Genomic DNA, 26,193 nt, shown 5'->3' with positions numbered 1-26,193 from the left:
AAATATCCTAGGTTATCCAAGTCTTTCTTCTCTTTTTAGTTTTAAGGATCATCTTAAAATGGCACTGAAAGAAACGTAATGTTTTGTCTAGCTTTTAATTGGTGGTGAATTGTGTTGGGTTTTAGTTCTCATTACTTTAAATATGTAACCCATGTTTTGTTTCAGTGACCACATTTGCTTTTTTGTGTGACCTTTTTTATTTTCTTTATGTTTTTACTTGAAACCTTTTAAAATTTTCTTGGAGGAAGAAATTCTGTATCTCAGAGCAACGTCCTGGCTAAATAAGGGCAATTAGGCAACAGGATAGTGAGAAACTGTCTTATAGTAGCAGTGATTTAGTATGCCTTGAGGATTTATGAAGTGATTTTAAAGGTAGTGATAAATCAAACGTTAACTCAGTAGTTAGCACCCTGAAGGGATGATGTCATGCACGAGGAAGCCTCAAAGTTTAAAAGTCGCTTTTGTTTTGTTTTATTTCATGTGCTAAAACTCACTCATCATTTGCGTTTTTAATGAACACTAGAACTGATTGCATGCAGAAGATTTAGAGACAAACCGCATGATGAACTCCTGAGGCGAAAACAAGCCACACAGTTAGGTGTGTTAGGAGATAGAGGATGTGTAATGGAACTGGTTGCCAGGCTTGGCTTAGAGCACAAAAGAACTACATCAGTGCTGCCCTTTTCTTGCTTATGTTCCTCCCTAGAATAACAAGATGGGTTGTTGGTAGAGACCTTTTCCAAATTCTTGAAATGTGTTTATGTTTTATATATTTGTCCATTTGGTTTTGTTTTTGAAAAAAAAATACAGAACAAAACATAGAATGTCAGCTTTAATGCCATCATGTTTTTAGCAAGTAGAAGCAAAATGTACAATTATTCCTTAAGGACTTGGTGACTCAATAACAGTGGCTAAACTTGTTCTTCACTAGTTGCTCATCTTTAAAAAAAGTGGCTACACCCATATATGTGTCACACATTTATTGATTTGCCTCCAAATGAAAAATATTTTATGACAATATCTAACAAGGTTGAACTAGACACTCACTGTACAAAACCGTGATAAAACAAACATGAGGAAAGTTTTTTTTTTTAATGGCAGTGTTATTGTTTTTTTTTTTTTAAACCAAAAAATGTCCTCACCATGCATTTTTAAACACTTACTGCACCAACAAGACAAATGGCTCTATAAACAATATTGAAATGATACATCGGCATGTAAAAAAAATGAAGAAAAGTCTAATCTGATGATAAAATCACTTCTTGTCAGGTCACATCCTTGAACATATTCAAGCTTTGTTTTTATTTAGACTACTTTGTATCATGAGATGAAGATGATGATTGTTTTAATTCTATAAACTACTGTTTTGTATAAGGCAGTAGCTTGTTCTCTTTAAAATACTTGTCGCTGCTTTTGTTATTTATACACATTTAATTTTGAATCCAGTGTAGTTGTGCAACATCTTGACACATTCTCATCTGCCTGTACAATTCATCCAATCCAAGGCACATGGGAAAGCCATTCAAGAGTGTCATCACTGTGTTCAGAGCCGTCTTTAACTTGAGGTCAGTGTGCACCTTCATGCACAAAATGTTGAGAACTGTTTGCCACCAAAGACTGCATTGGTGGCATCATAGAAGTCTGTTTTCAGCTCCATTTTCTCCATGCGCTGCTGGCCATGGTTGGTTTGTGCCAAAGGGTTCATTTTGGTCCTCTTCAGTGAATGCCCATGTAGCTCCCATCAAAGTGAAATCTGTGTGTGCAGTAGCAAAATAAGATGTCAAAACTATAGTTGTTTTGACATCGTCGAGAAATACATGGACAGCATTTCAGAGAAAACATAGAGATGGATGTATGAAATAAAGTTCACCAAATAATCCATTAAGTGAACATGTATAATACTACTAGAACATTACAGATGAAAGAAAAAATGCATTTTTGCTCAGAGTGAGAAGTGTTATCTATTGAGCTGACATTGCCATTTAACGCCATGAATTTAGGCCAAGCAACTCTGAAGTGAGCGTGACGTAAGGCAAGTTTAATTTGTCATGAAGGATAGGAACTTGAAGGTTTTTTCCTAATTAAACATCTGAGGAATTACTAACTTAATAATAGTTACATTTTGAAAAAAGCTAAAACTCAGAGCTTGATGGGGGGAAAAAAATAAATACGGCACACCATGATATGAAAGTATGATTTTGGGGCAAGACACATGAATGGCGACTTGACGTCAAAATGGCGATGACTACCAACATTATCCGTCTCACCCTTAAGTGGTAGATTGGTTGTCTGATGGTTCATCTGCACTAGTGGCATCAGCACCAACCACATCTACTGACTCAGATTTTTTGGGCTTTCTTTCAGACTCTTTGTTCTCAGGAGAAAATCTTCACATTTGGGCATTAATCATGAGTCCAGGAGTAAAAGAAGGCAGGAAGAGAAGCAGACAACAAACCCTGTGAGCACAATTTATCTGAATAGCTGGCGAATAACCCAGCAGAATACAGTCAAAGCATGATATTCTATATTGCAAGTAGTTTTTATCCATCGCCTTATTAGCTTGTGGTCACAGCTACTTTAAATGCAGCACTCACCTTCTGTGTGTGGGACTGCGGTTGTACAGAGATGCTTGAGCTCCAGCGGGAGAGTACTGGGATACATCAGGTGTATCAAACTCTGTCAGGCCAACGGCCAGCTGGTTGCGCCAGTTACCTGTGCTCTCCACTGAGGACACTAAAAAACATAGATAGAGCAAAAACACTAAGCTGATGTTGCAGCTTTACCCACTAGTAATTACTGTTTCTAGGAGCAGAATGTCCCCGACAGAAAAATAGACAATAGCTATGGTGTCTGTGATATACTGCCAGCTGAAATGGATGGAAGTGCTGCTACTACTAGTGAACATTTGGGCTGAAAGGATGACAGGCTAGATGTACTGAGAGCAGAAGGTTGTTTTCAATGCTACTCCTATTTATTCCTTTAAGTTTCTATCATTAATAGGACATGCATGAAAAGAACTTTGCAACATCATCTAAAATTTCTATACATATTTTGAAAGGTAAAAGTAATTTTATTTATGTTTCAAATAGTTATGTAGCTTATAAATCCAAAAGTAACTCTTTAGACTCACTAATCAGGGCCTGATGATCTGTCTCATCCAGACCTATCCATGGCTTGTGGAAACGGTTCTATTACATGAAAACCTACATATATACATACAAGTACAATTTGTATGTAAAACAAAATTACAAATTATTTTTTGAGTTGTATCAGCCAAAGTCTGTAAGACTAGCCATTAGGGCATATGATGTCCTTATTACCATTTTTGGGGAAATGCCATTGTTTGACGAGGAAACAAATATTAATTTTCAAAGTTTACCTGTAATTAAATCACTTTTTTAAAATAAATACATGAAAAAAGCTTGGTCATCTTTATATGGGCATTTTGAAATTTCAATTTCAGAATAATGAGCTATTTTTTTTTAGAAAATATTTTAAATATTTTTTTCAAATTCAAAAGTTTGCATATATTTTCTTAATACTTGGTTGCATTTTAAATTCTGTGACTTCTAATCATTTGCATTAGAAATTTAATCATTCTACAAGCTCTTCACAATAGTTTTCTCTTGACAGAACTAGAATAACTAATTTAAGTCCTGATGCTGGCACACACCAAAAGAAGTGTACAATGTGACAAAAAAAAAAAAAACTTTACCTGAGGAAAAAGAAGTGGTTCTGCTGGAGTGGCTAAAGGCTGCTGGCATGGTTTGGTAGCCCAGGCTGAGCTGCGAGCCGCTGTCAAAGTCATATCCAACCATCAACCCTCTCCCACCCTCACGGTGACCTTTGCTCCGGTGGTACCAGCCTCTCAGATGTTCGGCCACCAAGGCCTTCTGCATGTTTTTAGCAAGCAGCTCGTTTCTGGGACCCTCTCTGCTCCGTGGCGGTCTCACCGTTGCGTAAGGATTCTGTGACAGACTGTCAGCTCTGTCACTGCTGTAATGCCTGAACCTGTCATGTCCATGATAGCCGTTCATCTGGTAGGAGGGGTTGACGTTGTAGTGGCCTTCAACTTCATTCTCATATACATAAGCACCATTAGCATAAGGCTCCATGTCCTGACAGGTGTAACTGGCAACATAATAGGCACTAGGTGCATAGTGTGATGAGGTCTCACATTGATAATTACAGCTAGAATGGTGCTGGACCAAGTTGGGCATGCTTCCGGTGTTACCATACACTTCCACTTTTCTGTGCAGACGGTGCATTGTCGAGGCACGGGAGTCCAGTGTACCGTAGTGGGAGTTAGCTGCACCACAGTAGTCCAGACTGGACTGGCTAGTGTAGGAGGAGCAATCTTCTAGCACCTCTGTGCTGTTACTGCGATGCGATGGTGACAGGATAAAGACAGGCTTCTCTGCGTCTGTGTCTTTTCTCAGACGTGGCTGAGACTCCAGACTTCCACTGCGATGTCTGAAGCAATGAGGAGACCCCTCTGATCTGGAGATAGAAGATCATTTTTAATATGACTCCTACAGCACAAAAATATTTATTGATTCAGAAGGGGAGGAATAAAAGTTATGAAAATTTTAGTTAAAGGTCAAGAGTTGGGAGAGAAGGAAGGATAAAAGTTGGAGGGAGTTATTTCTGAGAGGAATGATACATGCACTGCATCAAAGACCAGACCTGAGCTGGCTGCTGCTGTAGGCGTTACGGGTCATAACTGGGGTGGGAGGCATGCTGCGTGGATCTCTGGGAGGCCTAGGAAGCGTTTTATAAGGACTGCTGTTGGTAGAGGACACCTCTCTTTGATTCTGGTAGGAATGGGGAGCCTCCAGGCCATCAAAACCTAATCTAAAAAGTTTCAGTATTAAAAAAAGGAGGGTATGAGGTATGAGAAAGGATTGGGGCTGCAGACGTAACACATTGAATATTCGAAACCTTGCAACAGTGTTATTTAAATCCTTGACTCAACACGAACAAGTAAGCATTTATTAAAGCAAGAACTTGTGAAACTAGTTTGTTCTAGAAAACAAACCTAGAACAATATATTTGTACCCACCTGCTATGGCTTTTGTGATTGTTTCCTGCAGGAGTTCCCTGTCTCTCCACATCATATTCTGCTCCCAGTGATCGCAACGGGCTGAGCTGCGGGGAACCTTGGACTGACCGTGAGCGTGGCCTCTGACCTGCACCGTCAGAGTCATCTATATACACACAGTAAAATATTACAACGTTGACAACAGTACAGGGTTTCCACACAGTCTAAAAATGTACAGAATTTGATTCAAGTAAGAAAAACAAGTATAGAAACATATTTATATTTCCCATTTAGCAAATCCATAAAATGTAACAAAAGAAAATCTTACAAATCACTTACCATCATCCAGTGGGAGACTAGATAGGGAACTGCAATTTGAACGGGTGAGCTCATCTAATAAGACAGAAAAACAACTGTATATACTTTCCAAATTTAGCAAACTGATGCTTTACAGTATTTATCAACCTGCATCCTACCTGCAATGATCACTGAGGCCCGCTGAGTGGGCTTTTTCCCCTTCTTTATCCTGTACTGATTCATCTCATCCTCGATCTGCTGCAGTTTGTGCATAGCATCCAAGCAGTTTCTCCTCCTCTTCTTCTTGACCGTTTTGCACAGCTCAGATTCATTAGCCAGCTTCTTAGCCGCCTCGACGATCTTCCGTTGGAGGGCAAATCTGCTCTCAAGATTTCTCAAGAAAGGATCCTGCAAAAGTTTGCAGTAAGACACAATGAAAAGATTCATTTCGTATTATCTGTTAACTAGAATCTTTTATGTGAGGTCCTAATTGATTTCTAGATAAACTTCAGGTAGTTTTTGTTATCAAAACTTAACTAAGAAAGTAGTCAAAAGTGACTCAGTGTCTTGCAAAAGTATTCAATATTGAAACCCCGACTTTTTTCACATTTAGTTAAAGTATAACCACAAACTTCAATCTACTTTACTGGGATTTTACATAGCAAACAACACAACCAAAATCCTCACAGCAATGAGAAATGTTTGTTGAGGGTGAAGCACAGTGTTAGTTTGTTGCTTTCTTTCAGTCGTGGCTTTCTTCTTCCCACCTTTCAATAAAGGCCAGATTTGTGAGGTGAATAATTAATAGTTGTCTGAACTGCATAGCTTTCTATGATCTTCAAGCTTAGGATATAGAGCTTGAAGATCACAGGATACGCTCCAAAAGTATCCATAGCTTTATTCTGCACCTAACTGGGATACATAATAACTTTTAAAAAGCACTGTAATAATGCTTAGTCAAGAAATTTGTGACATAATGGAGCATGTGGCTCAGCTTGTCCATATTTTGCTTTTGAAAATATCTTCATGAAAACATGTATGCATTTGTATAATTTCAATTCAAACAGATATATGACATCTAACAAACCATTTAAAGTGGATCTCAAGAAGTTTGGCATAAAAGGATAAACATGAGTTTCATTGTGTTTAAAGTGTCCTGGTCAAACACAGACCTCATTGTAGGGGAAAAGGTCATCCAACTTGAAAGCAGTGCCAACACGCCGCCTGACCTGCGGTGGTCTTTCGCCTGAGGAGAGGGGATATTCCTTTGGCAGCTTTCCCGTTAGTTCCTGAAGAACAACAAGACGGGGTTTTATACTTTAATAAAGTGCAAGTAGAAACAGAGGCAATCAACTTTAGTCCTGCACAGCAACAAAGGTTTAATAAAACAAACCAAGCAGAAAAAAAACTTTCACTCCATGAACGCTGAAGTGCTGTAATACAAAAAGGATTTCTCACCGCCTCTCTGAGGCAAATCTTCTTAAGCTCTTTTGTTTTCTTGGCCAAAATGTCTTGGATTTCCTGTTCTTTTTTCCTCAGCTCAGAGAGTTTTTCTTTCTTCTGTTCTTCGCTCATTTCAGAGTCCGCCGAACCTACAAATGCAAAATTATAACAATACTGTATCTCACACAGAACTTTATCTGTTACACTTGTTATACTTAATATTGGCAGGAATTTAATATACATTTTGGACTGTAAATAATGAGGTCATGTAAACCACAGCTTAGAAATGTAAATTTGACCACATATATAATTTTGAATACTACTAAAATATAAGATCTAGCAACACCAACCTGTAGACCCCAGGCTCCCATTGCTGGCTGTTATACAGTTATTTTTCAGGCCTACATCTCCTAGTCTGTTCATTTTCGCTCCTCCATGTTCAGTAATCTCCATGGCAATTTCCTCTAAAGTTCTGGCTGGTCCTAGTTTTGCCTTTTAAAAAAGAAAAAGACAATTAAAATTACAAAACTAAACAACATAAATATGTAATTGGTGTTTTTAAAAAATGATCTCATTGCAGCCTCTTACTTTGCTTTGCTTTCTGTCCAAGTAGAACTGATGTTGGCTAATGGCCATTACCCAAATGGTCTTGATTAAAGAATGGCTGGCATACCACGTGTGGATGAGTAGGCCTGTCTGCCCAAAGGTGCGTTTTGTTACTGTTCTCCTTAAGTAAGATAAAAAATAAAAAAACTAAGACGACTTTGTTGGTAATTCTGATAAAAATTGCCAGCGCATTGATCATTTGTCTGGACAGATGCTGAAAATAAGGATGAGTCAGAAGCGAAACAAAAGCGTGAACAATATTATGCCTTATCAACTTGAACAAACAGAAGATTCTGCTCACCTGTGTGGATCATTAACTTCTACAGCAAACTTTTTCTCTCGGAAGTACAAGTTTTCCAGCTGTTTCCACTGGTAGAGCTGTAGGTAAAAACAAATAATCACCAGGGTCATAAATATATTTCTGTTCATTTCACTTCAGACAGAACGCTGAAGTTTGAGTTTGGTCCACTGATGTTATAAATGTTGATGAATCTAAAAAAAAAAAAAAACACAACTAGACTGACTCAGTTTTCATAAACTTTTACAAAAAAGTTGAGTTCAGGTGTGTTTGTTGCTTGGCCTGTTTCACCCTCAGTCATTAGAAGAAGCCAGACTTTATCATGAGCTGTCATTACAGTCTGAGCTGCCAAGTCTGCATTAGCGCAGGTGTTTGAGTGAGACGAACGCCACAAGGGGACATTACATGAAGATTCATGGCCAACATAACCACTTTCCATGGCTCATCACGTATACTCCCCCCTGTTATCCAGGTGCTGCCTGTCAGCAGCCAGATATGAACAATCTATTAGGGTCACTGACTCACTGCGCGTCTCGGTTAGATCTGAATGGGATTTTTAGATAGCAAAGCATTTGCAGTTTACTACACTACACTTAATTTTGCTTAAAGAATACTTTGAAGATTACTAAAAAGTCAATCTACTTTCAAAGACAAAATATGTGCAGAATTTACTCCTAAGCTAACCAAACAAAGAAGAGTGATTTTCAGTCTTACCAGCACAACAAATGTTCAGAGTAAATCCTCAGAAAAATTTAAAATCTCCTTTGCTTTGCTGTCAGCTTGAGCACATACTTCACTCTGGCTTCTGTCAGCTCCTGACTTGTCTTTTCAGGTATTCTCTGAAGATTCATAATAAACGCCCCAAGCCCAGCCCCTTTTCCCTTCAACATCACTGCCTCACTCCCTGTTCTGCTTTTCTAAAGCCTGCTGTTCAGCTGACTTCTTGCACAATGCTTGGGATGCGCCAGCCACAGATTGATTGCTTCACACAGAGCAGCAGAGCTTTAACAGGAAGACAATGCGGTGATCATTTGCTCTTAAAACTTAACACTAGCATTACCAGGGTTGAGTTGACGGATCACTCACGAGGGTGTTTCTACCGTCTAATCACGGACAAAGACAATTTGCCCGTGATTGTTTCTAATGAAACAAGAAAATCAAGTTCTTTTTGTCTTTCTGATTCGTCAAGCCTTTTTAAAACTCACGAGCCTTAATAAAACGAGCCGGCAGATTCTTTTAGAATGAGACTTTGCTTCAAGTCTGGAGCCGTCTGCTACAGTTCAAGCCAAGATTTCACGGAACTGAAAGACACGAAGCATGACTTAAAGCTGGTGAATCACTACACTGTTTTGCAACAGCGGCCGTCCTCACCCGTGCTTTTTGCCGTCATCACACCCAGATTCGTGCGTGTGATAGAAAAAACAGAACAGACATTTCGACCGGGAGTCTGCTGTGCCTCTTTACCTTTCGAGGTTTTAATTTGTCCTGTAGATCATACTGCCCAATGCCTTTATAGCTGATTCCCAGCCACCAAGGGATCCCTTGTTTATCCTGTCAGAAAAAAGTGCAGATTATATGGCTCAAGGCGTAACAGCTGTCATTTTCAATGAGTCACACAAGAGGACCTACCTTAACCTCATAATAATGAACCCCATATGTTGGCAATGACTCCACCAACGTTAAATACCTGGGAGAAAATTGAAAGCACAAGTCAACATGTTTTAGATGTCACATTAGAGCCATAAACCTTAATATATTTTATGGGGAGTTTATGTCTTTGACAGAAAATAGTGTGTGAATATGAACTTGAAGGAAAGGGATACATGATTTTTCTAAATTCTTTACAAATAAAATACAAAACTGTGGTGTGCATTAATTCTATTATTTTATTTTTCATTTATTGTGTGTTTGGGCATGTATCTGTCAGTGCTGAACATTTTTGACATTTCTACTAGCAAAGTAGCAGAAGCTCAAGCATGTTAGATGGAGATATCTGTGGACAAAATGTGCTAGTCTTCCCCCAGGTTCTGGACTTTGACTGAGACATTCTAACACATGAGCATGTTTCAACTGAGTATCAACTCAGGTTAGCTTTTCTGTCCTCTGTGACGAAAATCAGCCCCAAATCATGATGCTGCTATAGTAATGTTTGATGGTGGGCATGCATTTTACTATAAATTGGACTTCTTATCCATAATGACCGGATTGGGGCAGAAAACTAAAAGATGTCCTGTCAACAGGCCTCTTGACTGAAACTGTGAATAATGCTCTATTGCCTGGCCTTTAACCAAAGTTCAACATCTTGGTAGGTTTGCTGCTGTGCAAATCTGGTGTTAGAAAAAAATAAAGGTAATGCATAATTTTATTTAATACTTACTGTACAATAGCCTGTCCCCTAGAGACACCTTTCAACTGCTTATAATATTCAATAACTCGATCCTCACTACATGAAGAACACAAAATAAACAAAGTTAAGTGAAGTTTACTGTATAGCACAATTAACAATAAAAAATGACATACCGTACAAAGACAGAGCATAAAACATTTAAAAAATCCCCAAAAGACAAACCAACAAATAAACAAATAACATAATTGAATAACATAATTAAATGAAGTCATTTGTACTTCATTTTATTGAATGAAAAACTAAGTCTATGTTTCTTTAGACTTTTAACTCAAATGAATGCATCTCAGGTTTTTACAAACAGCATTACCCAGGTCTCTAGTTTTTGCCAGATTTCTAGAAATATTTCATTCAAAGCTTACCAGAAAGCAAGAGATGGATGTTCCTTGAGGACTTTGGTGGGGAGAGTTGGCAGCTTCTTCAAATCAGCCCGGGTGTTTTCATCACTGAAACAGAAAAAAACCCCAGTTGTGATAGATATGGAAGCTGGATTTCAAAGAAAATTTATGTATTTGTGTACATCTGTCTCTTTAGTAGGAAAGAAAAGTCACTATAAAGTTGCTCCTACAGATATTCTTGTAGAGAATGAAAAAAACCTCAATAGGACTCATTAGTTATATGCCATTTATATCTTGGGGGGAGGTTTGGAGCTTTGTCTTAAACAGCTTCTTTCTAGCCAGGAGAGTTCAGGATTTGTGGAACTAATGCTCAAGCATCAAATAGAAAATAATCCCAATTTCCACTCATTTCTGGCTAGAAGAGGGAAAAGAATCAGCAAAAAATTTACAATATAATCTAATTTGTGCTTAGAGCTGTTCAGAACCAGGTGGCAACATCCACAAAGACCTGCATTATTTCTGAACACAGTCTGCGTTGTGCATTATTTAAACAATGCTAATAGCAGCTGTGTGCTTCAGAAAGGTGTTTCTGCTCTGCAATCCTTGGCATCATCGCAGCATTGTGAGATTCATTAGCTGTCTAGTGCAAGCTTCGCAGCACTCTGTGGTGAGCCTCACAGAGTACCACTATTGATTTTTGTTGTCTGCACTGGTGAAACAAGTGACCTATTGAATGACGTTCCCTGAAAGCTCACTATTAACTCCTCCAGCTGCTGTTAAATACTCCTACACATCATGTGTTCTTACCTTGTGTAGTCTCCTTTAGCCTCCTGGTGGTAAAAAAAGCACATTGTATTAAATTATATCCTTTACATACACCAATTATCATCTGAATAGGGTTATGCTAATAGCACCAACCTGCAATGCGTTTGCAGCCAATCTAAAGACATTCTCAGTTTCTACTTCAATGATCCCCTGAGAAATATAAAAGGAAAAAGGACTAAGAAATGCATGCAGGAAATGTTGATTAGCAGAGAGAAAGCTCTGCTGATCCAAACATAGATCATTCCCTGTGTTGCCCTGTTGCAACCTCTGCCTATTCTTGAAATGAAGCCTTGTGTTATTCTGCTTTCACAGACATTGTGCACTTTCCATTCCAGCCGGCAGAGTGAGAAAACTGTGCCCTGCAGTCATTACTGTCTGCTGGGCTGAGGTGCAGGGTTCAGAGACAGTGAATCATCCCGCAGCTGCTGCAAAAACATCTGCAGCGAATGATTTCTTTGTGGTTTTAATTCCCAGAAAACACAAATAAGAAAACCACTTACGTTGTAGATGGCTGATTTTGCATTCAGATAGAATAACTCCACCGTTATGATGTCCTTTAGCTGCGTTATGTTTTCTAAATAAAACCTATCCCAAACAAAAGAAGGGATAAGTTAGTGTTGCTGACAGTACTTGCTTTTTAAGATGATACTTTTCTCATCAAACTTTGTCTTGTACAAGTATTCACTCAACTTGAAATTAAATCCACAAACCTCAAGGTTTGTATTTTCTTGGGATTTTATGTAAAAGATCAACACAAAGAAAAACATAAATAGGAATCAAAATGATGCATACTGTAGTTTTCTGCATGTAGATTTGCCCCTTTTACTCTGAAGCTCCTAAGCTAAATGTAATGCAATTAATTGTTTTCAGATAGTACCTAATTCATAAATGAATAAATAAATTGTACCTTTAATCCTTTTGGATTAAAGGTACAATTTAATACCTTTAATCCTTTTGGATTAAAGGTACAATTTGTTCCTTAAACAAACACCATCATAAAGACCAAAGAACACAACAGAAAGTTTAAAGATATCTAATACATAAAATCCCATCAAAATACATCAAACTTTGTGGCTATCATGAAAAAACAGGTGAGTGAGAACAAGTCCATCAACATCACTAATAAAGAGTTTTTTTCACATTAAAGTAAAGCAAAGTATTGCTCTTTGATGGTGAGACAGAGTCAAATATGTAAAGATGAGTTATTACCTGACTAGAAAGTTCAGGGAAATGGCTCCAGGTTTCTTAGAAAAGTCATGTTCAAGAACCCTTCGATCCATCTGCAACCACTTACACTGACCACTGAAGGAGTAAACATGAACACGCATAAAAACACATCTGCAAATTTGATTAATTCTCTCTACAATTAAAAAAAAGACTACAATTTACATACTTGTCATCAAAAAATGCAAGTCCAAAGAATTCCTTCTCTTTGAGGTTGAAGTGGGAGGACACCAAGTCGAGGAGCTCATATGACAGAAGCTTTGGCTGAGATGGAAAGATAGAGATTAGGCTGAATGTAGTGAACACACCATTCATCCAAAAAGCAGTCAGGGTGAGAGGTCACCATTGAGTAAGAATTTATTCAAGAACATTTTGAAAGCAGGGTGATCTTTTTGCTCACACTCTGCTAGAAATAGCAGAGTGGCTGAGGTGCAGGGAGAAGAAACACAGGCTTTTTTTTGTCTACACCCATGGTTATCAAACTATTGTAGAAGTACCACTAGTGGTTTAAGAAATAAGAAGAAGTTTTTGGGACCAGTTTATGTTCCGTTTTATGTACTTCTGAAGTTGAATGCTGGATGTAAAAGCAACATAAAACCCAATTTAACCATGTTGTAGTTTCAAGTAAAAACTGGAAAACCACTAAGAACGACCCATTGTTGTACTCAATGAACAACCGTTACGATAACCTTAGCTTATTATTAAAATAATGTGAGGTGGTCCTTCACTTCATAATGTCAAAACATGGCACAAGCATCTAAGTTTTATATGCACATCTCATTAACTCCAACTAAAGAATCTGCTTCACCTAGATGATAAATACTTCATAATGCTCAGCAGTCGTCAACATAGTAGGGAAGATACTGCAAAAGTGCTTCAAAGAGAAATTCAAGTGCCTCATCTGCGACCTCAATAACCTTTCTCACTTACGGTACAGATATATTAGTCTTTCAAAGAATGGTTTCATATCTATATCATACCTGAACCAGCAGCTCGAGCTTTCTGTCATCCAGCAACTGAACCTGACACAGTTTACCGTCAGTCATCTGCAGGGGAAGAGAAGAAAAAGCTGAGGGCTTGTGAGAGATTTCAAGTAATCCATAATCACAAAGCATAGGGATATGGTGTTATTGTGTGTCTATAATGCATTTGTCAACATGACAACAAAGCACCTAAAAGGTCTTAGAAGATTTGTGATTTTGAAAATATTGCTGGTCTTGTGGTTCCCTACTCCCACATTATGTTTCTTACCAAACAAGAGTCAATTCATATATGCTCTAGGGTCATTTTTGCCAATTCTGGAACCTAATGATTTAAAATAGTCTAAAATACTCTCTATGATGTTTTACAGTTTCAAAAGGAAAAAAAAGAGCAATCCTTAATGCCCCAATTATGCTCCACATTATTCATCAAAACCATTTATTACCAACATAATTAAACTGATGCACAATGGTTTAATACATGAGTATGGCATGGAATTACGTAGAAACAAGTCATGAGAGGCAGCAAAAAAAAAAAAACGGGTCCAAATTGATGAAGCAATAAATTGATCAAGAGTTGAAGAGAAAAAAAAAGTTCCTTTTGGCTACTATATGACTCAGTAGTTAATAATGTGATCCTATTTAAAACACTGCTGTGTTAATTACAATAAAACCATTATTCCAAGGATTTATTGCTGTGGTAACCAAAGGAAAGGATTTGAAGTTTTTGCTTTTAGCCTTTGTACAGCAGAACAAAGGTATTAAGGACTATACCAACCTGGATTATTTATATATTATTCAGGCTGGTTTAGAAGCTACATTTCAGATATTTCAGAAGTTCCTTTAGAACAGAATAACTACTTTGACTTAAAGATGGGGAAGTATGCAAATCAGTGCAATTGGGTTTGTTCACAATTTTAATTTATTGGTGTAATAAAAGTGTAAGAAAAATGTAAGAAATTCAAAATAAAATAGCACCAAAGCATGTGCACTGAAAGTAAAATATACCAAAAGCCCATGTAAAGTTTTTTTCTATTTATTTTAATGTATTTTAATCTGTATTTGATTTATTTGGTACAATACATAAAAACACACATTGTTCCAGAACATATGATAAAGATATAGATTCATACACTAAAAAGTATATGTTTAATTAAAGAATTACACTAGTTGGTGATCAAGTATTAACCTACTAGATCTATGAGATATTTTAAATAAAAAACAAAAACGCTTTGCCTCTGCTAAAAAAAAAAACCCACACACATTTAACAATATTTAGACTAAGCTCAGCATTTTTGCAATTTTCTTTGATTGCAAGATCCGATTCTCTTTTTTTTTGTCCTGCAGTGTACTTTTAGTCATCATAAAGCATGGCTGACATGCTGGGGAATGTGAAGTTCTCTGTATACCGGATAAATGATACAACCTTGCAAAAGTGACAGATTGAGGTTAACCTGTTTAACAACTAAAAAAACAACTCCCAACCTGGGAAGAAAAAAAAATCTGCCTCCCCAATTTGACAGAATGAGGTTGATTGCAGCTTCTAACAGTAGCAGTGCACCTAGCTGGTACTGTACCTGAAAGATCTCTCTGGGGAGAGCGCAGGTGTGGATGCATCCCTGACTTGCTCTCATCCTTTGAACAGCGTCTATTCGTAGCTTTAGCTCGTAAAACTGCTGCCTCTGACTGACTGGCTGCTGGCGAACACAGCTAACGAGAAGACTGCTCCATCCTGGAAATCAACCAGAGCAGCCGAGCCTTTGCTCTGTGCACTGACAGCTTACACAATGTGAACTCAATAGCTGACCTAGAGTAATGAGGGCTGTCTGAGCCAGACTCCTGACCAACAGTTTAGGGTTTATTCCTTCTTAATGCAAGCAGTAAAGGTCAGAGGAAAGGAAAAGAAGTGTTCTGTGGTCTGAACAAGCGGCTGAAGCAGGACAACTGTACTACTTTTGTCTTTGTATTTTTGAATGGATTAGTTGATTGAATAACGACTGTCACAAATTGACAGATTATTTTGGAAATTTAAATATGTCCAGAGTTATATCTCCAAGAATAGATCATGCTTATAAAGCCAAATTGCTCCAGGAAATCAAACATTTCAATGACCTTAACTGTTTATGCAAGGAGTGATTGAAATATTGAGCCAAGTTCATTCCAGAAGCTTCGTATGACCACAACATTTGTGTGGTTTGTGTGCAACTTGCAAAGATATATTTATTCTAAAATTAGTGGCAGTGAATAATTGAGCCTTCATGCATACTTCTGAACCTTTGTGGATTGGATCATTTATTTTATTATGGAGTTATTATTTTAGAAAATCCTTTTCTCACCCCAATGAGTAAATACATTTTCTTGATTCATTTAATGTTTGACACACCCTGTCAATTCTTTGGATGACATCATCTTTAATTATCTAAGCAGTCGTTTGTCAACTGTTCCCCTTTCAAGAAATGAGTTTGTCTCATTACCATGGTCATAAATTTTATTTTATGATCTAAATTAAAAGTGTGTATTGAATAAATCCAATTAATTTCAAGCAGGCCTATATCTGACAGTCACAAGAATATGATTACGTTGAGTTAATCTGGATTTAGTTATGCCTGCATCTCAGTGGGGTCATGTTATTTGTCTGTGTTAAAGTCAGACAGCGCTCTGTACTATAAAATGACCACTAGAGGGTGCAGGAACGACTCTTTTTCAAAGTGAGGAACTTAAAATGTGGACAATGGCTTCATCTTTATAAGCAGATAGGGGTTCAGCTGATTAAGATAAAGTAGGCAAGATCGAGGAGCTGCCATTTTTAACAACCCACACAATTAATCATCTGAGCGCTTACTGCTATCAGACAGAGAAGCACAGGAATCCAGAATGGAATGAATGAATAAAGTTATTGCTTAGGAGTGACAGGCAGAAGAGGCTCTTCACCACATTCAGACACACCTGACCCCAGATAATAGGCGACGACCCACCTCCAGAAGTCCACATGTGTGTACTATAATTTACTTACAGTTGTACTATGAAGACCTCAGGGGTTTGTTGGATAACATGGTGCTGCCATGAAGACTAAATAGCACAGCCTTCAGGCCAGGGAAAAACTTGTAGAGAAATTTAATCTTTTAAAATGTATAGCAGTCCACCAAAACTGAGTGAGGGTTGGGCAAGGAGTGCATTATCCAGAGAAACAGCCAAGTGGTGTATGGTAACTCTGGAGGAGCGACAGAGATTCGCAACTCAGTCATGGACTCAGTTGTTAATGAAAGAATGGCAGGAAGAAAGCTAAAAGAAATCCCATTTCCAGGTTGCAACAAAACCAATGGGAATACAGAAAAGTGTGTTTTTCAAAGCTAAACAGAATAAACCGAGCCATATATCGCAGTAGGTTTCAAATTAATTGCCCAGAGCACATTTCAATTTTTAAGTTGAACTTGAGGCACTTAGATTTCCAGTCCCACTTTCCGTTTGTAGTGTTATGACTATAAACTATATGTGTCATTAGGATTTATGTGATAGAGTAATGCAAAGTAACATGGATAAGGGAAAAAAACATGGAAGGAAAATGACACCTTTTTTTGAAACATGCAACATACAGTACAGTGCTATGTAATCTGCCTGTAGACACCGTCCTCATGGGGACATCAGGGAGGCTGTGGAGATGATTTTCTTCAGCATAAACAAGGGAAGATTGTCACAATGTTCTTTCTGAAAATATTTCTAAAACATAAAAATTTCTTCTGTACGTCAACCACATGCAATACCAATAAAATCCTTTTAATTTTGATGCTGTGATGTGACAAAATGGGAAAAAGTTTAAAATAACTTACCAATAAACTACATTAAATAATGCTGTTACATCTAATTTTTTTTCCCAGAAAAAATTTATGTGAATTTTATTGACATCTAATTTTTCTTCCTAGAAAAATGAGATCTAACAGATGAATTCTCTCTTTATTCAGCTTGAAAAGAGAAAATATTGACTAAAGGGTGCATGTTTGGCTCTTTTGAGGCAAATCATATGAACTTATGAATTAAAAAAATCCCAGTGGAAACTTGAACGAGGCACACAAGTTTCATAGGTGTCCTGAAAATGATCCTCATTTTAAGTTCTAACCTTCTGAGTTACCGTTTGCTCACTTCACTAATTCCAATTTCACAATCTTCTCTGGAGCAAATGTCAACCTGGAGGTGAACAATAGGCTTAACATCTCTGTCTCCTGAGCACACCGTCTGTCAGTATTTAATACGTCACACTGGTTAAATGTCATGTCCAGACTGCAGCCTGTTTTATCTCGCTTTCCCAATTTAATGCATTATTGATGAGGTCCAATATCAAGTCACAGCCTGCTCCCTGCTCTTATGTGCTCTTTTAAAGATGCCTGATGTAATCAACAAACATATTGCTTTATGCACTCTACTTTGAAATAAACTGTCTTAATTCATAAGCTATTTATTTGAATAATAAATAGCGCCTTTAATGACTTGATTCACATAAATAGAGAGAGAAATAAAAAAGGCCTACATGTGGCTGGAAGCAGCTTAAAATAGGATGTGACTCCCAATGAAATGGTTAATACCAAAACACAAGTTCTATGATTTAATAACTTTGGATTTAATGTGTGTAGTAGGATAATATATATTGTTATAGAATGGCTTTTTGACCTTTGTTACCTGACCCCTACTGTTTATACGAAGAGCTCTAATAGAAGGTCTATTTTGAAGTTTGCTAAAGAGACCTCAGGGAAACCAGCAGTACTGAGTACTTCTTCAAATAACACTGGCAACATGCTGAGGTTGCCGTGATTTGTTGACATAATCAATGACATTTATAATAATCTATCAATATTAATAGTTTTTGTTGACATATAATTTTAAGAAATATGTCTTAATTTGAGTATTTTTTCTAAATTTATAGCTGTTTTTCTTTCCATCACTGTAAGTATATTAAAACAAGACAACATCTATGGATAGGAAAAATTAAGCAGGTCTGGTCAAAGTCTGAGCTTATATTCAATTGTGATGCTGGGAATGATGTGAATATGTATTTAGTAAATTTAGTCAGTATGAATATGGTTTTATATATACCTATATATATTTTTTCTCTCTCTGTTGTATGATACTCTTCTGTTTTCCGCTGTATGATAGTCTGTTGTATGATGTTTTAATGTTTTCTGAGCAGGTTGTTGTTGAAAATGAGAATTAGCTAATTAAATAAAGATTACATAAAAATAAATACATTAAGCAATCCTATAATGCTGAAAAATCATCCAAAGTGGACGAATTGAACAAATTCCCTCAAATTTTGTAATAAATTAATTAATGAAATAGCTATTTGATAAAAATTGGCAGTGTGATTGACTAATTGAGAAATTATAATATAGATTAACACAACTAAAAGTTATTAGTGGCAGCCCACTAATAACTTTTCTTAAAATAAATTATTAAAATCTGAGGCATTTCTGCTGTTACTATAATATCTCTGCCTGAAGGATGAAAATCTTTCATTTTGTCTTAACTATGAACCTGTGTGACATCTTTCTATGTTGGCTGCCGTTAGACCACCAAAACCTCTGCTCAGGGTTAAGTTTCCAGCAGTATTGGTTTGTGTGTGGGTGGGTGTGTATGTGTATGTGTGTGTGAGTGATTCAACTGAAAACAGAAGCTACTGCGTAGCAACGGTTTTGTGGGTTTGTGGGTAGATAACAAATGCTGAGCAGTCACTTCTATCAAAAATCACTACTGGTCATTAAACCTGGATAAGGAGTTGGGGGAGATGGACTATACAACCAAAAAAACACAAGCCAAGTAAAGGAAGCAAAAGCACAAGGTAACATATTGCTAAACAATGGTTAGGATTTAAAGCATTAGGAGCCTGAAGCTTTGACTTACTCTATTTTATGCTGAGCTGCAAAGGCATTTTAATCGAGTAAATCCCCCCACAGCATACTAAGCAGACCAATCAGATGTTTCTGCAATGTGAAATTAAATTTCTGGGGAAGGGCACGTTAGGTTATGAGGAAGCTGTGGTGTCTCAGTGGGTTACATAACACCAACAGTCTTTGTTTCAATCAAACATGGAAGCATCCCTTTAAATAGTGCCATGTTACTGTACTCTCCCTAATTTGCCCCTAGTTTGCATATATGTGAATATACGCACTATTGGGTTATTTTTTGTTTGTTTTAGCAGGTCAGATACCTTTAAGTAATCTATACATAATAAATGTAATAATGTTTATTACATGCATCACATTTGGTTGATAAAGAATAAAGATTATCCCACTGTATCTAATTGCCCTAAATTGCATTTTTCTTTATTCCAATAAACAATATGTTTCAAGAAATATACGTAGCAAAAAAATTAAAGAACATAAAAAAGGTATATTTTACATACTGTACAAAAAAACACACAAAAAAAACAGAGTAAAGCAACAATCCTAATGAAACAAACTCAAATGGCAGCCATGAGCTGAAGGTTGCAGCACAGGTTTATCTCCTTATCTCAAGTCTCATCATGACTCATGCTGTCAGTGGTCAAAAGGTATCAGTCTGTCGTCATCTCTCAAAGACGAGCCGTCTGGCTGTTTGTGATATCCGGGGAAATTTATGAGCACAAAGAGGCTCAGGATATTATGTAGGCTGTCTAGTATAAGTCTTAATGTGATTTATATAATTAAAGGCTGACATACTAGGAATGGGTGGGATTTGTGTGAATAAAGTCATGCCATACATTTTTTTTTTAGTGTTGAAACTTGTCCTACATATCGCACTGGATGCTTGTGCTTTTTATTTTTGAAAAGTAACACTTCTAAAAGTACTGTATTGCAAATGAGAAATTCTATCAGAAATATATTAATATAATTGTAGAAGTATTTCATTTATGTTTTTGAACCAGTGTGCTAAATAAACATTTGTTCGAGAGTGTGACGCACCAATCGATTGCTCTGCAAAGCAAAACTAGCAGATGAGATAATGTAAAATTAAGTATATTTTATTCTGTTTTTATGAAGCCTGACAATTCTCACTTTTTACGCTCAGCACATTATTTTAATTTTCCATTGGAATCTTGTTAAGATCCCATTGGAATCTTAGCAAGATCCCAGTTAAGAGAATGTGATTCAGTGGGAGTCGTGGTTGCCTTGAAATCTGCAAGTTGTGGATTAAATTCTGGCTTCCTCCTCTGCCACATTGATGTGCCCCAGAGCAGGACACCTATCCCCAAAGTTGTTTTTTTTTTAACCAGTCTACAAATTGATGTAGGAGTTTATGGAAGACTGTTCCTAAATGAATGTGGTTCTAGAGTAAAGCACTCTGAGGGATCAGTATGATTAGGAAAGCATTATATGTATAGAAAAAACTGTAAATAATGTACATTTAAAAAGCTTTAGTAAGTATATCTTTTACTGTTTTACACAATTAATAATAGGTAAGCATATCCGAGTCATAGGAACAAATAGTAAAAATGTTTGTAGTTCATTAAACATATTCCTTTTGTCTTGACAGTTTTTTAAGGGAAATATTGGTCAAATGCCAAAAAATATAAACTTTTGTAATACAAATTTTCTGTGTCTTATGATCATGTCCAGTCTATGGGGATTCTGTTCCACCATGTGCTATGCAGAACAAAAGCTCTCTAAGAAAATACAAATACACATTTAGACTGGCAAATGAAGTCACACATTAATCGTTAAACTATTCATCTATTTCAGTAACTCCTTTCAATCAGCACATAGTCATGATCCCTTCAGTGTCGATCATTTTGCCACTTCGAAGCACAAGGAGAACATTCAAATCATGAGGCTAGAAAGAAGTCAAAGTGGCGTGGTTTACAACTGCTGGGAATTTCCCAATACTTAATGCATGCTGTCCAAATCCAATCAGGGTTTTAAAATAAAAGCATACCATGCCATGTTCAGTATGTCATTACAATCATCAGATTTTGTTGATCAACATATTTCAAAGATCAGACAAACAGTGGCAGGTCATAAGATGTTTCTGCTCTTTAGTCCACCCTCAAACTACACAACTGCTTTCTTCACATTTTACTAAATCAAATTAGTTCACCCATCCTATATCACCATTATAAGTTCATAGTGATTATTTTGACTACCTCCTGCAGTGGCTTAATACTTGTGGGTCAGTTTCAACATCATATTCTGTGTTGAGACCTTTCAGTAGATCACATGGTTTATGTCGATCATGGAATGAAAGGATGGTCTGATAATGGGTAGCTGTTTGTTTTAAAGAATGTGAATTTGTATTCGACCATTTCTATGTTGGAATCTACAAAACATTGACAGTTAAACCTGAACTATGTTGTTCTATAGTGAAAAGTGATTCTTAAAAGAACACATCAAAGTTTATGAAACTCCTAAAAGAGAATATTTGGATGTTGTTGTTTTTTTTACCTCAGGACAAACTTGCATTGAAACAAGCATGAAAAGCAGAATATACAGAGGATGAGATATAGAGGATATTCTACACTAATCCTTTAAAACCATCTAGAATGCAAAACAGGTGGATTTTTAGTTGAAGTAACTAAAGGGGCTTGCCCAGAGAGGTTTGCATCCTTGTTGGCCGCAGCCAACAATGGCATTAGTAGCAGTTTTATTTCTTTATGTTAAAATTTTAAAAAGGGATCTTTGGAATGTACTCGCTTGTAGATTTCATTGCAATGCATATCTGTCACAGTTTGACCTTTTGTTAAGACTAGAAGAAAGATCACAGGGGGAGAGGAAACAATGTTGAAGCTGCTTCTCGTATGTACAGCCAGTGGACCATGTCAGTGAGGGCAGTAAACCGGCTATTATTGGCTCAAAACAATAACTGGAGGATGAGTGCAGCCTCTAGGGTTAACAAATGTACACTCAGATACAGGAAGGTGATTGTGAGTTCATATGTCACAGCTGAGGGAGCGTTGCAATGGGTTGATAATTGGGATAGTAAAATTGAGACTAAACTGATGATTAAAATAATACGTCTTCTTGTTGATCTCATTGTCATAAATTAGACAGATTTACGAAAAACTGCAAGCAGGCAAAGAACAGGAACTTTTAAGACCACAATGACTGTAACTTTTACAGCTTTTCTTATTTTGGCAGATTTAAGTCTGAGTTGGAAAAAAATAAAATAAAATCACGGACTGCAGATTTTCATTACAAAACACTGCAGTAACTTTCTGCAGAGCTCAGGGACATGGCACTGAGGCACGGATGAGAATGGTTGGAAGAAAATGGGACTTAAAAACCAATATGCCACACTGCACTAGACTGAAACAGAATCTTTGATTGCGCTTATTTCCCTGTGAGTACAGTATATATTAATGTGGCTCTGATGCCATTTACAAAATACTAGATCAGATGAACTAATAATGTTTAAGTCACTTGTTCATAAATAAGACAAATTTCCAAGCCTGTCCTTGCAATTTGCTAACCTGTTAACACTCTGTTATTGAATTTCATATTATAATATATATTAGATTTGCTCCCACTCTTAAGTATGCGAATACAAGATTACTTGCACATCTAAATATAGATCTCTTCCACTCTGTCTTTAGCTCATTTTTCATCAAGTCTCAGGAGGCTTTGATTCCTGGATGGAAAGTTTCCAACTGAGTGCTAAGACTTTCTTAGAAGTATCAAACAGATAAAGGAGCATCAGCATGTTCATGTGTGTTGGGCTGAGGCCACTTCAATACATTGATGCAGAAATGCACAATAATTCAACTGTGGTGATAAATGACACAGGATATCCTGTCTAGTGAACAGAAAGAGCAGATTGTTTAAAGCTTAACATGTGTTACACAGGCATGAGCGCCAGGCGATTCCTGTTTGTTCTGTCTGGTGCTTAAAATATACCTTAACTGGTGTCTCTTCCTTTAGCTCAGATATAACAGCAGGAGGAAGGTCAATATTAGCCACACAGTATCTTGAAAAATTATTAATTCCCATGAAGTTTGTTAGGATTTCAAATGATAGGTCAATGACAAGTAGTGGAAAATTCATATCCTTTTTTTCTGAAATAAAAATTTAAAGACCAGGCTTTTGTATAACCACCCTTATCTATAATCCCAACTGCAAGTCTTTTGGATGTTTCCATCAGCTTGGTACAATTAGGGCCTGAACGTTTTATCCATTCTTTTTTACAGAATACATCAAGTTTTGTCTGATTAAATCCAAGGGGTGTGCATATTGCAATTTTCAAGTCATAATAAAGATTTACAGATGAATTCATGCCTGAATTTTGACTGACCAATTCTAACACAAAAATATGTTTTTATCCATACTCTTTCATTTAAGCTTCAGTTGTATGTTTAGGGTTGTTTTCCTGTTGTATTGTAAACTTTCACCCCAGTCCCAAGCGTTTTGTAGCCTCTAACCGACTTTATTGCAGTATTGTCTGTGTAATATTTAGGTTTATCTCCCTCCAGAGAGGCATTCCCATTGCATTAGTTTTGGCATTTTCTATACTGTGGATCTCTGCAGCTCCTCCAGAGTTACCATAGGCCTCTTGGCCTGTTCTCTGATTAATGCTGTCTTTGTCCTGCCTGTCAGTTTAAGTGGACAGCTCTGCTTTAACTTGCAATTGTGCCGTACTCTTTTCATTTCACGATAGTTGTTAGATGATGGTTTGAAACTCTACATGACCCTCACTCAGTCTCAGGCCTGGTCTGCATGATGCTGTTTCTTAACTAAGGTTCCCTAACAAACCTCTGAGGCATCCACAGAACAGCTATGTTTCAACTGTTTACTAATTAGAGAAGTTTTTTTTAAAGGCAATTGGTTGCACTGGATTTTATTAAGTGGGATAAGAGGAAAGGGGAGCTAAATACAAATCCACATCATATCTAAATTACAATCAAGAAAAAGCAGTGCATAATCTTATTTTATATATGCAAATATGTGTGTTGGTCTATCACATTTAAACCAAAGGAAATACAATAAGGGTTGTAAAGCTGTCAGGTCAACAAGAAGGACTTATTCTAACACAGTTTGTGAGGTGCATGCACTGGCCCACCTGCAGCTAGACTGTTACAACAGGTTTAGATTTGTTGTACATCCTGACAAAATTTAGTTAGCGGCCTGAGCTGCAAGTCATAGAAAATCACATTCGCTTGTCAAGATGGTACCAGGATGAAAAAGGAAAATCCATCAACAGGCATAATTTGCAGTTATGCAAAAGGTCAAATGATGATTCAGTAAGCATTTTTAATATTCACCAAGGCACACTTCCTGTATCAATTTGTATGCTATGACTCATTCTGCCCAGTGTAGCTTATAAATCCCTTTTTTTTTAAATTCAGAAACACATCCAGGAATTTTCAAAAGCACTTTCATCTCTTAAAATCAGCTGCCTGTCCCACTGTTGGAGCCCACTCCAAAGGGCCACAGTCCGGGGAGAACAATGAGACTGCTACTGTAGGTTACTGTACATGGGTGGGCTCCACCTGAGCCCCATGACTAAAACACATGTGTCAAACAAAAGCACTCTCCTCCTTGTTTCACCGAGGAAACGCAAGAGACAAACCCATGCAGTTGTAATTGTTACTGATGCTCTCGCCTCGGATCACATGCATGAATGACTGATCATACTTTGTCTTCTCACAGCTCTTTGAGGCGCTTTAAATGTGTCCAAACGCACCAAGAATCGCCTTACCTTTAGGCTCCCTGCTGAGTATTTATCCCGCTCTAAGTGAAGATAAGACAGACACTCTCCGGCATATTGATCCGCTCCGTTCAGCTTTGTCCACGGCTGGTCTTGACCGGGAGGAAAGCCGCCATACAGCCGCTGCCAGTGCCCATCATCCGGTACGAGCAGAGCTCACACACACCACGCCTTCACTCGCCGCCGGCTATTATGTGAACAAGCCCCGCTCCCCTCTCCCTCCCTCTCTCCCCATCTCTCTGCCTCCTCCCTTCGCCGCTCCCTCTCTCAGCGCCTCTCATCCAGCAGCTGCCGGCCGGCCTGGTTCACACTGCATCCCCATGTTAATGAAGCTTGATGGCCTGAAGGCGGTGTCTCTGCTGCATCCCTTACTATCACATGAGATCAATTCGGCCCATGCGTGTCCAGTTAGGACCTTCCATGTTTGATAAAAAAAAAAAGAGAGAGTCTCTCTCTCTCTTTTTTTTCTTGTTTCATTTTTATTCTGATCTATTTTGGATGATTTTTTATTTTTTTTTATGAAAGTCTTGTTTTGCAAGGTCTTCGGTTCATAACTGATGTCTTCCGTATCACTTTTGCACTCCTTTTTTGTGTTACCATAGCAACAACTTTTCCTCCTCTCCTGTTAGGATTTACTAAAAAATTAGCAAATATTTACACATGCCTGCAGCCCTACAATTTTTTAGAGTATTAATATTCAAAGAAGTCATATGCAGCTGCTTGCATGAGTATTTCCTTACATGTAATCACAACCCAAAATTAAATAAATATTTTATATTTTAGACCAAAATTAAGTTGTGCATACTGGCTTGTGGCAAAGTACAAACTATTGCTTTCTTTTAACAATAGGTTTCTTATTGTGCAATAAAGGTCTGAAATGTGGAGAGCAATAATACTGCAGAGCTAAAAAGAATCATTTGATTCATGTTTCTGAACTCTTGGGGTTATTTTTAGATACTTGTTTGAAGCACCTTACAGCTCTGCGTGTAGAACATGACCTCACAGAAATATGGGTCAAACACACTGTGTGTAAAAGCTCATTTACATGTGTTCTAAATGCAGCACAAATAAAGGCA

At 37.3% G+C, this 26,193-nt stretch overlaps 1 protein-coding gene across 4 annotated transcripts; it reads right to left on the bottom strand.

Moving 5' to 3' along the window:
- Window positions 1-819: 819 nt before the first annotated feature.
- Window positions 820-25,312, bottom strand: frmd4bb (FERM domain containing 4Bb). 4 transcript variants are annotated; one of them, XM_032581140.1, is made up of 24 exons: window positions 25,109-25,311; window positions 13,457-13,522; window positions 12,646-12,740; window positions 12,462-12,554; window positions 11,753-11,837; window positions 11,346-11,402; window positions 11,235-11,257; window positions 10,452-10,535; window positions 10,063-10,128; window positions 9,315-9,372; window positions 9,150-9,236; window positions 7,689-7,765; window positions 7,370-7,508; window positions 7,132-7,273; window positions 6,797-6,930; window positions 6,511-6,627; window positions 5,518-5,746; window positions 5,381-5,434; window positions 5,063-5,207; window positions 4,687-4,854; window positions 3,716-4,500; window positions 2,595-2,733; window positions 2,268-2,387; window positions 820-1,753 (listed from the first exon to the last, which is right to left on the bottom strand). In XM_032581140.1, exons 2-23 carry the CDS (start codon window positions 13,520-13,522, stop codon window positions 2,270-2,272), a joined length of 2,961 nt encoding a protein of 986 aa, XP_032437031.1. In that variant the 5' UTR covers window positions 25,109-25,311; the 3' UTR covers window positions 820-1,753; window positions 2,268-2,269. The 4 variants fall into 4 exon arrangements, with proteins under 4 accessions (XP_032437031.1, XP_032437113.1, XP_032437281.1 ...); XM_032581222.1 differs by having other exon boundaries at window positions 7,370-7,505; XM_032581390.1 differs by lacking the exon at window positions 4,687-4,854 and having other exon boundaries at window positions 25,109-25,312.
- Window positions 25,313-26,193: the final 881 nt, after the last annotated feature.

This window comes from Xiphophorus hellerii, chromosome 1 (assembly GCF_003331165.1).
Source record: "Xiphophorus hellerii strain 12219 chromosome 1, Xiphophorus_hellerii-4.1, whole genome shotgun sequence".
Taxonomy (NCBI): domain Eukaryota; kingdom Metazoa; phylum Chordata; class Actinopteri; order Cyprinodontiformes; family Poeciliidae; genus Xiphophorus; species Xiphophorus hellerii.
This window is presented reverse-complemented; position numbering and strand designations above follow the sequence as displayed.